Source organism: Panulirus ornatus, chromosome 8, assembly GCF_036320965.1.
Source record: "Panulirus ornatus isolate Po-2019 chromosome 8, ASM3632096v1, whole genome shotgun sequence".
Lineage (NCBI taxonomy): Eukaryota > Metazoa > Arthropoda > Malacostraca > Decapoda > Palinuridae > Panulirus > Panulirus ornatus.
The window spans coordinates 31337885-31351179 of NC_092231.1; the positions used below are offsets into that span (position 1 = coordinate 31337885).

General features: G+C 41.9%; 1 protein-coding gene across 4 annotated transcripts in view; it reads left to right on the plus strand.

Annotated features, from left to right (window-relative positions):
• Window positions 1-13295, plus strand: part of LOC139749887 (E3 ubiquitin-protein ligase SH3RF3-like) — a 406578-nt gene that overhangs the window by 249549 nt on the left and 143734 nt on the right. For all 4 annotated transcript variants that reach the window (XM_071664268.1, XM_071664272.1, XM_071664269.1 and 1 more), the window contains one exon: window positions 1129-1227. In XM_071664268.1, the coding sequence (XP_071520369.1) occupies window positions 1129-1227 (99 nt within the window). The remainder of the gene's footprint in view (window positions 1-1128; window positions 1228-13295) is intronic.

Below are 13295 nucleotides of genomic sequence, written 5' to 3' on the forward strand. Positions count from 1 at the left end.
ACCTAGTTCCAGACAAATCCAGTCAATGAACTGGAAAAATAAAGGAAAAAGGTCTCTTCTATCACAAGATGAAATGATACTTTTTAACAAAGTTCTGAAAGTTTCTTAAAAGTCATTCATTCCATAAGAAGTGAAAAAGGAAAAGCAATAAAGCTACTCAATGAATGATTATTGTTCTTTGCAAGAGGATCTATGATCCATTCTCACCTGAAAGGAGCAAGAAGAGGATGCCCAGGAGTCTTCCAAATGGAATCAACTCAGAATAAAAGATGAGCCAAACCGAATATACTAAGAAGGAAAAGCAAACAATCTAGTTAACCTTTCAAGATACCAGGAAGGATGTAATCCAGGGCAACCTCCCACCAGAAGCTTCATGATACATTTCCAAAACCCCATGGGTTGTGCTGCCATAAATTTATTTCTCAGCATTCACTAAAACAACCAAAAAGAACACAGAAAAATCACAATAAACATTATGATGAGTTAAGGAAACCATATGGAACAACAGGAGAGTTCAACAAACAAAATCCAAAATAGTAGGTTCACCTGACTCCAAATGCCAAATGTAGGAAATGGTCATTGCCACAATGTGAACAGAGAACTTTGGTAAAATCTGGAAGCCTAAATTTTCAAAATGAATGAATAGCATATACTTCCTATTTCTGACTTTAAAATTTGAAAAAAAGAAAAGGGGATTTTGATCTTGTATTGTGAAGAACAGGAATTCAGGCTGAGACAAGGTGAAGATGTCATGTCACAGAAACACAAGCCACTAGATGAATGAGAGAAGTCCAAATGGTGAGTGGGTGCAGAAGCCTCGTCTTGGCTCAGCTGTGTTGATATAAGATCAAAACAGTCACTGCATGGGCATTGAGTTATGATGAACTGGTTTCCATTGAATCCACACACTTGTAGGGTCACTGGAGGGAGTTTTCATGAAATCACTCATTTTAGTCAGGATAAATGGAGACTGACCCTCTGAGAGTAAGAGCTCTCAGTTGCTCATAGGTATCTGTCCATAGGTGAGAAAAACAAGTCATATTGCACAATTTGTTGAATAACTTGTTTTGCTTTTTATATGTTGTTCATGAAAGGGTTTTAACCTGTCTGAAATTGTCTGTCTTTCAGGTTATCACTCCATTGCCAAGCCACATCCCTCAGTGTAAAGCTCTCTATGATTTTAAGATGACCAATGATGAGGAAAGAGACTGTTTGACTTTTAACAAGGTAAGAGTCCAAATATTTGTAATCAGTTACCTTTTTGTAGCCATGGGGCCTTTTTAAACCTATGTTCTCTATCTGCTCGCATAGCATCATCCCCAAGCCTTTTCCAAATTTCTTGAATGATTTCTTCCTGTAACCTCTAGTTGCTCTTTGTTCACATCTTTCAAAGAACTTTACTCTGCCACCACTGTCAAACTGGTTAAGAAACTCGAAGGTTTTGATCAAAACTCTCCGAGATAACGCTTTCTTCTTTCACACATTCTTCATTGCTCCCAGAGCCTTCGACCTCTCCCCCACCCTGTGACTCATTTCCACCTCCATGGTTCCATTCGTTGTTAAGTCCACTCCCAGATATCTAAAACACTTCACTTCCTCTAATTTTTCTCCATTCAAACTTACCTCCCAATTAACCTATCTATCAACCTTATTGAACCTAATAACCTCGCTCTAATTCACATTTACTCTCAACTTTCTCCTTTCTCACACTTTTCCACAGTCAGTCACCATCTTCTGCAGTTTCTCACTTGAATCAGCCACTAGAGCTGTATCATCGATGAACAACAACTGACTCACTTCCCAGGCTCTCTCATCCTGAACAGACTCCATACTTGCCCATCTATCGAAAACTCTTGCATTTACCTCCTTAACTGCCTCATCCATAAACAAATCAAACAACCATGGGGACATCACACACCCCTGCCACAGACCAACATTCACTAGGGACCAATCAATCTCTCTTCCTATTCATATACATGCCTTACATCCTTGGTAAAAGTTTTTCACTGCTTAAGGCCTTCCAAAAAGCATCTCTATCATCCCTGTCATATGCCTTCTCCAGATCCATAAATGCTACATACCAATCCATCACATGTCATAGGAGGCAACTAGAGGGGGCAGGAGCTGGGGGCTGGAAACCCTCCCCTCCTTGTATTTCAATTTATAAAAAAGGAAACAGAAGAAGAAGTCAAGTGGGGAGTGCTCATCCTCATTGAAGGCTCAGTTTGGGGGTGTTTGAATGTGTGTGCATGTAACCAAGATGAGAAGAAAGGAGAGATAGGTAGTATGTTTGAGGAAAGAAACCTGGATGATCTGGCTCTTGAGTGAAATGAAGGTGGTATGGGAAAGTCTTGGCAGTAAAGTCAGGGGTTGGTGAGAGGATAAGAACTAAGTAAGGAGTAGCACTACTCATGAAGCAGGAGTTGTGGGAGTATGTGACAGAGTGTAAGAAAGTAAATTCTAGATTGTTGTGGGTAAAATTGAAAGTGGATCAAGAGAAATGGGCGATTATTGGGGCTTATGCACCTGGTCATGAGAAGAAAGATCATGAGAGGCAAGTGTTCTGGGAGCAGCTGAGTGAGTGTGTCAGCAGCTTTGATGTATGAGACCGGGTTTTAGTAAGGGTTGATTTATATGCAAAGGTAATATGGCAGTTGAAGGTATAATTGGTGTACATGGGGTATCCATTGTTGTGAATGGAAATGGTGAAGAGCTTGTGGATTTGTGTGCTGAAAAAAGACTGGTGATTGGGAATACCTGGTTTAAAAAGAGATATACATAAGTATATGTATGTGAGTAGGAGAGATGGTCAAAGAGCATTATTGGATTGTGTGTTGATTGATAGGCATGTAAAAGAGAGACTTTTGGATGATGTGCTGAGACTGGCAGCTGGAGGGATGTCTGATCACTATCTTCTGGAGGCGAAGGTGAAGATTTGTAGAGGTTTCTGGAAAAGAGGAGAGAATGTTGGGGAGAAGAGAGTGGTGAGAGTAAGTGAGCTTGGAAAGGAGACTTGTGTGAGGAAGTACCAGAAGAGATTGAGTGTAGAATGGCAAAAGTTAAAAGGTGAGAGCAAATGATGTGAGGGGAGTGGGTGAGGAATATGATGCATTTAGGGAAACAGTGATGGCTTGTGCAAAAGATGCATGTGGCATGAGAAAGGTGGGAGGTGGGCACATTAGAAAGGGTAGTGAGTGGTGGGATGAAGAATTAAAGTTGTTAGTGAAAGAGAAAAGAGAGGCTTTTGGATGACACTTCCAAGAAATGTATAAAAGAAGGCTGCAGGAGGTCAAGAGAAAGGTGTAAGGGTTGAAAAATAGGGCAAATGAGAGTTGGGGTAAGAGAGTATCATTGCACTTTAGGGAGGATAAAAAGATGTTTTAGAAGGAGGTAAATAACGTGTGCAAGACAAGAGGACATATGGGAACATCAGTGAATGGGGCAAGTGGGGAAGTAATAAAAGGTAGTGATGAAGTGAGGAGATGGAGTGAGTATTTTGAAGGTTTGTTAAATGAGTTTGGTGATAAGAGTGGGAGATATAGGGCCTTTTGGTTGGGATGGTGTGCGAAGAGAGGGTCAGGAAGAATGGTATGGTCAAGAGGGAAGAGGTAGTGAAAGCTTTGTGGAAGATGAAATCCGGCAAAGTGGCCAGTTTGGATGGTATTGCAGTAGAATTTATTAACAAAGGAGGTGACTGTGTTGTTGATTGGTTGGCAAGGATATTCAATGTGTGTATGGATCATGGTGGAAAAAAGTGCCCGAGGATTGGTAGAATGCAAATAAGTGCCATCGTACAAAGGCAAAAGGGATAAAGGTGAGTTTTCAAACTACAGAGGGATAAGTTTGAGTATTCCTGGGAAATTATACAGGAAGGTATTGATTGAGAGGGTGAAAGCATGTACAGAGCATCAGATTGGGGAAGAGCAGTGTAGTTTTAGGAGTGGTAGAGGATGTGTGGATCAGATGTTTGCTTTGAAGAATGTTTATGAATATGGTGGTTAGAGAGGTAAATGCAAGGGTTTTGGAGAGAGGGGCAAGTATGCAGTCTGTTTTGGATGAGAGGGTTTGGGAAGTGATTCAGTTGTTCTTCACGGACAATACAGCACTGTTGGCTGATTCGGATGAGAAACTGCAGAGGTTGGTGACTAAGTTTGGTAAAGTGTGTGAAAGGAGAAAGTTGAGAGTAAATGTGAATAAGGGCAAGTTTATTAGGTTCATTAGGGTGGAGGGACAAGTTAATTGGGAGGTAAGTTTGAATGGAGATAAACTGGAGGAAATGAAATGTTTTAGATATCTGGGAGTGGACTTAGCAGTGGATGGAACTATGGAAGCAAAAGTGAGTCAGTGGGGAAGGGGGCAAAGGTTCTGGGAGCTTTGAAAAATATGTGGAAGGTGAGAACGTCATCTTGGAGAGCAAAAATGGGTATGTTTGAAGGAATAGTGGTTCCAACAATGTTATATGGTTGTGAGGCATGGGCTATAGATAGGGTTGTGAAGAGGAGGTGGATGTGTTGGAAATGAAATGTTTGAGGAGAATATGTGGTGTGAGGTGGTTTGATCAAATAATTGATGAAATGGTAAGTAAGAGAGATGTGTTTTAATAAAAAGAGTGTGGTTGAGAGAGCAGAAGAGGGTGTGTTGAAGTGGTTTGAACACATGGAGAGAATGAGTGAGGAAAGATTGACCAAGAGGATATATGTGTCAGAGGTGGAGGGAACATTTTTGAGCAGTTGGGGCCTGAACATACATGAGGGTGAAAGGAGTGCAAGGAAGAGTGAATTGGAACAATATGGTATACCTGGGTTGACGTGCTGTCAATGAATTGAACCAGGACATGTGAAGTATCTTGGGAAAACCATGGAAAGGTCTGTACAGCCTGGATGTGGAAAGGGAGCTGTGGTTTTGGTGCATTATACATGACAGCTAGAGACTGAGTGTGACTGGGTGGTGCCTTTTTGTCTTTTCCTGGTGTTATCTCTGGATGGGGAGGTGCTGGCAGGGTGGCAACAGGAATGTATGAAGGCAGCAAGTATGAATATGTACATATATATATATATATATATATATATATATGTATATTTTATATATAAGTTGAAATGTACCTGTATGTATATGTACATGTATGGGCATTTATGTATATATATGTGTATATGAATGGGTGGGCCATTCTCCGTCTGTTTCCTTTGCACTACCTCACTGACGCGGGAAACAGCAATTAAGTACAAAAGAGAGAAGAGCTGGAGGAAGTGAAGTGTTTTGGGTGTCTGGGAGTGGCCTTGGCAGCAGATGGAGCCATGGAAGCGGGGTTGAACAAAGTTGGATATGTTTGAAGGAGTGGTGGTTCCAATAATGTTGTATGGTTATGGGGCATGGGTTGTGGATGGGGTTGTGCGGGGGAGGGTGGATGTGTGGGAGGTGGGATGTTTGATGACAATGTGTGGTGTGAGGTGGTTTGGTTGAGTGGGTGGTGGGGGGGGTGGGAGAGATGTGTGGTGGTGGAATGGGTGTGGTTGGGGGAGCAGGGGAGGGTGTGTTGAGGTGGTTTGGTCACGTGGAGAGAGTGAGTGGGGAAGGATTGACAGGGATGATATATGTGTCAGAGGTGGATCGAGACTTGGACATGCAGGGGGGTGGGGGGGCGTGCGGGGGATGGAGTGGGTTGGAGCAATGTGGTGTACCGGGGTCGACGTGCTGTCAATGGATTGAGCCAGGGCGTGTGAAGCGTCTAGGGTGGGCTGTGGAAAGTTTTGTGGGGCCTGGGTGTGTAGGGGGAGCTAGGGACTCAGTATGAACAGATGTGGCCTTTGTTGTCTTTTCCTAGCGCTACCTCACTTGAGTGGGGGTGCTGTTTCATGTGTGGTGAGGTGGCAACGGAAATGGAAGAAGGCAGCAAGTATGAATATGTACATATGTATATATGTATATGTCTGTGTATGTGCTGTGGTTTCAGTGCGTTATACATGACAGCTAGAGACTGAGTGTGAACGAATGTGGCTTCTGTAGTCTTTTCCTAGGGCTACCTCGAGACGACTGTGATTTTCAATGTGTTTAAGGATATATAAGCAGTAGAGGAATTCAAAGACTTTGGAAATAATAGCTGTCAAAGCAGTAGGATGATAGAGGGGTCAGAACGGTCACCCTTCTTAGGGATGGGATGTATCAAAGCATGCTTTCAAGGAAAAGTTTTGGTTTTTAAACAGAAACAGAACAAATGAGCAAGCACAAGTTTAAGTTCAGGGGCACACTCTTTCATTACACAGAGATGGATGCCATTGGGACCATAAGCCTTCCTTGTATCCAGGTGAGAAGTGCTTTTTAGACAGTCTGAAAAGAAATTATGGGAAGAGGCATAGGATTAGTAAAAGGAGCATCTGAAGGTGAAGGAATGTTAGAGTCATCCAAGGTGGAGTTAGAGGAGAAACAGGAAGAATTGAGAGTTGCTTTGTCTATGGGAAAGACAGAAAGGGAAGGTAGAGGGACAGAAGTTGTTTGAGATACCCTTAGCTGAAAACCAGAAAGATGTATCAGTAGATGAAGAAGAGAGGTTATTGCACTTCCTTTGAATGAAGGAACACTTTGCCTCACGGATAATGTGGTTGCAGTGATTATGGGCAATGATGAAAGCTGAATAGGAGCCAAAGGAAGGAAAGTTTTTTCCAAGCCCAGTATGCCTGAGCCCTTGCCTGAATGGCCTCAGAACAGGAATGGTTGAACCATCGATCGGATGAAGAGGTCATCTTGGAGGAAGAAGAGGTAAAAGTTTCCATTCCTGCAAGAATTACCTCTGTTATGCGTTAGGTGGAGACAGAAGCAAAACCACATAAGAGAGTAACTTATCCAAGGAAAGTCAGAAAAGAAGTAACACAAGTTATTCCATTCAGCTCTTCTGAAGTGCAAGTTTTTACACTTAGAAGGGGCTGCTGGAGGGGAAGGTGCCATTAGAATAGATACTTTCATGAGAGAGTGATCAGAAGCACCAATTGGGGAAGAGATTGTGTATTTACAAGGGGATGGACTAGAGGTGAAAAACAAATCCAGAATATTTGGAGAATGGTCACAACAGTCAGGAATACGGGGAGGGTGGGAGATAATTTGCTCTTAAATCATTGAGAATGGAGAGTGTGAGGGCTTCAATTCCTCCACCATCTGTATGGAAGGAATTCAACCATTCCCTATGGCAAACATTGAAATCCCCGAAGCAGAGGATCTCAGCTTGTGGGTAAGAGGAGGTCATAGTCTCATGGCAGGAGTTTAGAGTCTAATAAGGATATAAAATTTGTAGTATTAGGAGAGAAATAGGCGAAAAAAGAGGAAAAGTTTGGAAATAGGGAGACAGACCTTCAGCCACAAAGCATCAAACTTTGGGGACTCAAGATCGCCATGAGGCATGCAACAGGTGTTTTGATGTTGGAATAAGTACAAACACCACCTTTGAACCAGAATTGTGAATGGAAGTTAGAGTTAGATATGAAAAAGGGACGAGTGAGAACATCATTACACAACTGTGTATGTCTCAGACATAAGTAAGATATCAGGAGAGGTACTAAACAGATTGTGTTCAATTGAGGATAGGTTACTAGAGACACTACGAATGTTGGTATAAGTGAAGAGAAAAAGAGGAAGGTCTAACACATATGGGAAGGTCATGGGAGGGGCCGGTACTGCAACTGCCAAAGTCCTACCACTCACTGGCAATAGAGTCAGATACATTCACCCCTCCAATAGTTAATCTACGGACTTCTCTTTCTTTTTTCATCTTGTCCTCTTTCTAAAACCTTTCTGCCTTTAAAAGTCATATCTACCAGTACCCTTAAAGTGAATGAGTCATGTACAGCTAGACATCTACTATGTGTATATGTTTACCAAAATCATTACTTTTTGATGGTGTTACTGGATTCCACCTGCATCCATCCAGTTCCTGCTACAGGCCATAGCACAGTCTTGCAGCAGCAGGAACCCCTGGGAAAGGGGTCCTGGGGTTTAACAATAATAATGATAATAATAATAATAATAATAATAATAATAATAATAATAATAATAATAATAATAATAATGATAAGGTGGAGGGAACGAGGAGAAGTGGGAGACCAAATTGGAGGTGGAAAGATGGAGTGAAAAAGATTTTGTGTGATCGAGGCCTGAACATGCAGGAGGGTGAAAGGAGGGCAAGGAATAGAGTGAATTGGATCGATGTGGTATACCGGGGTTGATGTGCTGTCAGTGGATTGAATCAGGGCATGTGAAGCCTCTGGGGTAAACCATGGAAAGCTGTGTAGGTATGTATATTTGCGTGTGTGGAAGTATGTATATACATGTGTATGGGGGTGGGTTGGGCCATTTCTTTCGTCTGTTTCCTTGCGCTACCTTGCAAACGCGGGAGACAGCGGCAAAAAAAAAAAAAAAAAAAAAAATATATATATATATATATATATATATATATATATATATATATATATATATATATATATATATATATATATATATATATATATATTTTATTATTATTATCACCCTCCTGCATGTTCAGGGCCCGATCACACAAAATCTTTTTCACTCCATCTTTCCACCTCCAATTTGGTCTCCCACTTCTCCTCATTCCCTCCACCTCTGACACATATATCCTCTTGGTCAATCTTTCCTCACTCATTCTCTCCATGTGCCCAAACCATTTCAAAACACCCTCTTCTGCTCTCTCAACCACGCTCTTTTTATTTCCACACATCTCTCTTACCCTTACGTTACTTACTCGATCAAACCACCTCACACCACACATTGTCCTCAAACATCTCATTTCCATCACATCCATCCTCCTGCGCACAACTCTATCCATAGCCCACGCCTCGCAACCATACAACATTGTTGGAACCACTATTCCTTCAAACATACCCATTTTTGCTTTCCGAGATAATGTTCTCGACTTCCACACATTCTTCAAGGCTCCCAGAATTTTCGCCCCCTCCCCCACCCTATGATCCACTTCTGCTTCCATGGTTCCATCCGCTGCCAGATCCACTCCCAGATATCTAAAACACTTTACTTCCTCCAGTTTTTCTCCATTCAAACTTACCTCCCAATTGACTTGACCCTCAACCCTACTGTACCTAATAACCTTGCTCTTATTCACATTTACTCTTAACTTTCTTCTTTCACACACTTTACCAAACTCAGTCGCCAGCTTCTGCAGTTTCTCACATGAATCAGCCACCAGCGCTGTATCATCAGCGAACAGCAACTGACTCACTTCCCAAGCTCTCTCATCCCCAACAGACTTCATACTTGCCCCTCTTTCCAAAACTCTTGCATTCACCTCCCTAACAACCCCATCCATAAACAAATTAAACAACCATGGAGACATCACACACCCCTGCCGCAAACCTACATTCACTGAGAACCAATCACTTTCCTCTCTTCCTACACACACACATGCCTTACATCCTCCATAAAAACTTTTCACTGCTTCTAACAACTTGCCTCCCACACCATATATTCTTAATACCTTCCACAGAGCATCTCTATCAACTCTATCATTTGCCTTCTCCAGATCCATAAATGCTACATACAAATCCATTTGCTTTTCTAAGTATTTCTCACATACATTCTTCAAAGCAAACACCTGATCCACACATCCTCTACCACTTCTGAAACCACACTGCTCTTCCCCAATCTGATGCTCTGTACATGCCTTCACCCTCTCAATCAATACCCTCCCATATAATTTACCAGGAATACTCAACAAACTTATACCTCTGTAATTTGAGCACTCACTCTTATCCCCTTTGCCTTTGTACAATGGCACTATGCACGCATTCCGCCAATCCTCAGGCACCTCACCATGAGTCATACATACATTAAATAACCTTACCAACCAGTCAATGATACAGTCACCCCCTTTTTTAATAAATTCCACTGCAATACCATACAATATATATTTTTTTTTTTTTTTTCAAACTATTCGCCATTTCCCGCGTTAGCGAGGTAGCGTTAAGAACAGAGAACTGGGCCATTGAGGGAATATCATCACCTGGCCCCCTTCTCTGTTCCTTCTTTTGGAAAATTAAAAAAAAAAAAAATATATATTGGATGGTATATATATATATATATATATATATATATATATATATATCTTTTTCTTTCTTTCAAACTGTTCGCCATTTCCCGCATTAGCGAGGTAGCGTTAAGAACAGAGGACTGGGCCTTTGAGGGAATACCCTCACCTGGCCCAATTCTCTGTTCCTTCTTTTGGAAAATTAAAAAAAAAAAACGAGAGGGGAGGATTTCCAGCCCCCCGCACCCTCCCCTTTTAGTCACCTTTTACGACACGCAAGGAATACGTGGGAAGTATTCTTTGTCCCCTATCCTTAGGGAAAATATATATATATATATATATATATATATATATATATATATATATATATATATATATGTATATATATGTGTGTTTTGGGAGCAGCTGAATGAGTGTGTTAGTGGTTTTGATGCACGAGACCGGGTTATAGTGATGGGTGATTTGAATGCAAAGGTGAGTAATGTGGCAGTTGAGGGAATAATTGGTATACATGGGGTGTTCAGTGTTGTAAATGGTAATGGTGAAGAGCTTGTAGATTTATGTGCTGAAAAAGGACTGATGATTGGGAATACCTGGTTTAAAAAGCGAGATATACATAAGTATACTTATGTAAGTAGGAGAGATGGCCAGAGAGCGTTATTGGATTATGTCTTAATTGACAGGCGTGCGAAAGAGAGACTTTTGGATGTTAATGTGCTGAGAGGTGCAACTGGAGGGATGTCTGATCATTATCTTGTGGAGGCTAAGGTGAAGATTTGTATGGGTTTTCAGAAAAGAAGAGTGAATGTTGGGGTGAAGAGGGTGGTGAGAGTAAGCGAGCTTGGGAAGGAGACCTGTGTGAGGAAGTACCAGGAGAGACTGAGTACAGAATGGAAAAAGGTGAGAACAATGGAAGTAAGGGGAGTGGGGGAGGAATGGGATGTATTTAGGGAATCAGTGATGGATTGCGCAAAAGATGCTTGTGGCATGAGAAGAGTGGGAGGTGGGTTGATTAGAAAGGGTAGTGAGTGGTGGGATGAAGAAGTAAGAGTATTAGTGAAAGAGAAGAGAGAGGCATTTGGACGATTTTTGCAGGGAAAAAATGCAATTGAGTGGGAGATGTATAAAAGAAAGAGACAGGAGGTCAAGAGAAAGGTGCAAGAGGTGAAAAAAAGGGCAAATGAGAGTTGGGGTGAGAGAGTATCATTAAATTTTAGAGAGAATAAAAAGATGTTCTGGAAGGAGGTAAATAAAGTGCGTAAGACAAGGGAGCAAATGGGAACTTCAGTGAAGGGCGCAAATGGGGAGGTGATAACAAGTAGTGGTGATGTGAGAAGGAGATGGAGTGAGTATTTTGAAGGTTTGTTGAATGTGTTTGATGATAGAGTGGCAGATATAGGGTGTTTTGGTCGAGGTGGTGTGCAAAGTGAGAGGGTTAGGGAAAATGATTTGGTAAACAGAGAAGAGGTAGTGAAAGCTTTGCGGAAGATGAAAGCCGGCAAGGCAGCAGGTTTGGATGGTATTGCAGTGGAATATATTAAAAAAGGGGGTGACTGTATTGTTGACTGGTTGGTAAGGTTATTTAATGTATGTATGACTCATGGTGAGGTGCCTGAGGATTGGCGGAATGCGTGCATAGTGCCATTGTACAAAGGCAAAGGGGATAAGAGTGAGTGCTCAAATTACAGAGGTATAAGTTTGTTGAGTATTCCTGGTAAATTATATGGGAGGGTATTGATTGAGAGGGTGAAGGCATGTACAGAGCATCAGATCGGGGAAGAGCAGTGTGGTTTCAGAAGTGGTAGAGGATGTGTGGATCAGGTGTTTGCTCTGAAGAATGTATGTGAGAAATACTTAGAAAAGCAAATGGATTTGTATGTAGCATTTATGGATCTGGAGAAGGCATATGATAGAGTTGATAGAGATGCTCTGTGGAAGGTATTAAGAATATATGGTGTGGGAGGAAAGTTGTTAGAAGCAGTGAAAAGTTTTTATCGAGGATGTAAGGCATGTGTACGTGTAGGAAGAGAGGAAAGTGATTGGTTCTCAGTGAATGTAGGTTTGCGGCAGGGGTGTGTGATGTCTCCATGGTTGTTTAATTTGTTTATGGATGGGGTTGTTAGGGAGGTAAATGCAAGAGTTTTGGAAAGAGGGGCAAGTATGAAGTCTGTTGGGGATGAGAGAGCTTGGGAAGTGAGTCAGTTGTTGTTCGCTGATGATACAGCGCTGGTGGCTGATTCATGTGAGAAACTGCAGAAGCTGGTGACCGAGTTTGGTAAAGTGTGAGGAAGAAGAAAGTTAAGGGTAAATGTGAATAAGAGCAAGGTTATTAGGTACAGTAGGGTTGAGGGTCAAGTCAATTGGGAGGTGAGTTTGAATGGAGAAAAACTGGAGGAAGTGAAGTGTTTTAGATATCTGGGAGTGGATCTGGCAGCGGATGGAACCATGGAAGCGGAAGTGGATCATAGGGTGGGGGAGGGGGCGAAAATTTTGGGGGCCTTGAAGAATGTGTGGAAGTCGAGAACATTATCTCGGAAAGCAAAAATGGGTATGTTTGAAGGAATAGTGGTTCCAACAATGTTGTATGGTTGCGAGGCGTGGGCTATGGATAGAGTTGTGCGCAGGAGGATGGATGTGCTGGAAATGAGATGTTTGAGGACAATGTGTGGTGTGAGGTGGTTTGATCGAGTGAGTAACGTAAGGGTAAGAGAGATGTGTGGAAATAAAAAGAGCGTGGTTGAGAGAGCAGAAGAGGGTGTTTTGAAGTGGTTTGGGCACATGGAGAGAATGAGTGAGGAAAGATTAACCAAGAGGATATATGTGTCGGAGGTGGAGGGAACAAGGAGAAGAGGGAGACCAAATTGGAGGTGGAAAGATGGAGTGAAAAAGATTTTGTGTGATCGGGGCCTGAACATGCAGGAGGGTGAAAGGAGGGCAAGGAATAGAGTGAATTGGAGCGATGTGGTATACCGGGGTTGACGTGCTGTCAGTGGATTGAATCAAGGCATGTGAAGCATCTGGGGTAAACCATGGAAAGCTGTGTAGGTATGTATATTTGCGTGTGTGGACGTATGTATATACATGTGTATGGGGGTGGGTTGGGCCATTTCTTTCGTCTGTTTCCTTGCGCTACCTCGCAAACGCGGGAGACAGCGACAAAGTATAATAAATAAATAAATAAAAAATAATATATATATATTTTTTTTTTTTTTTTTTTTTTTTTTTATACTTTGTCGCTGTCTCCCGCGTT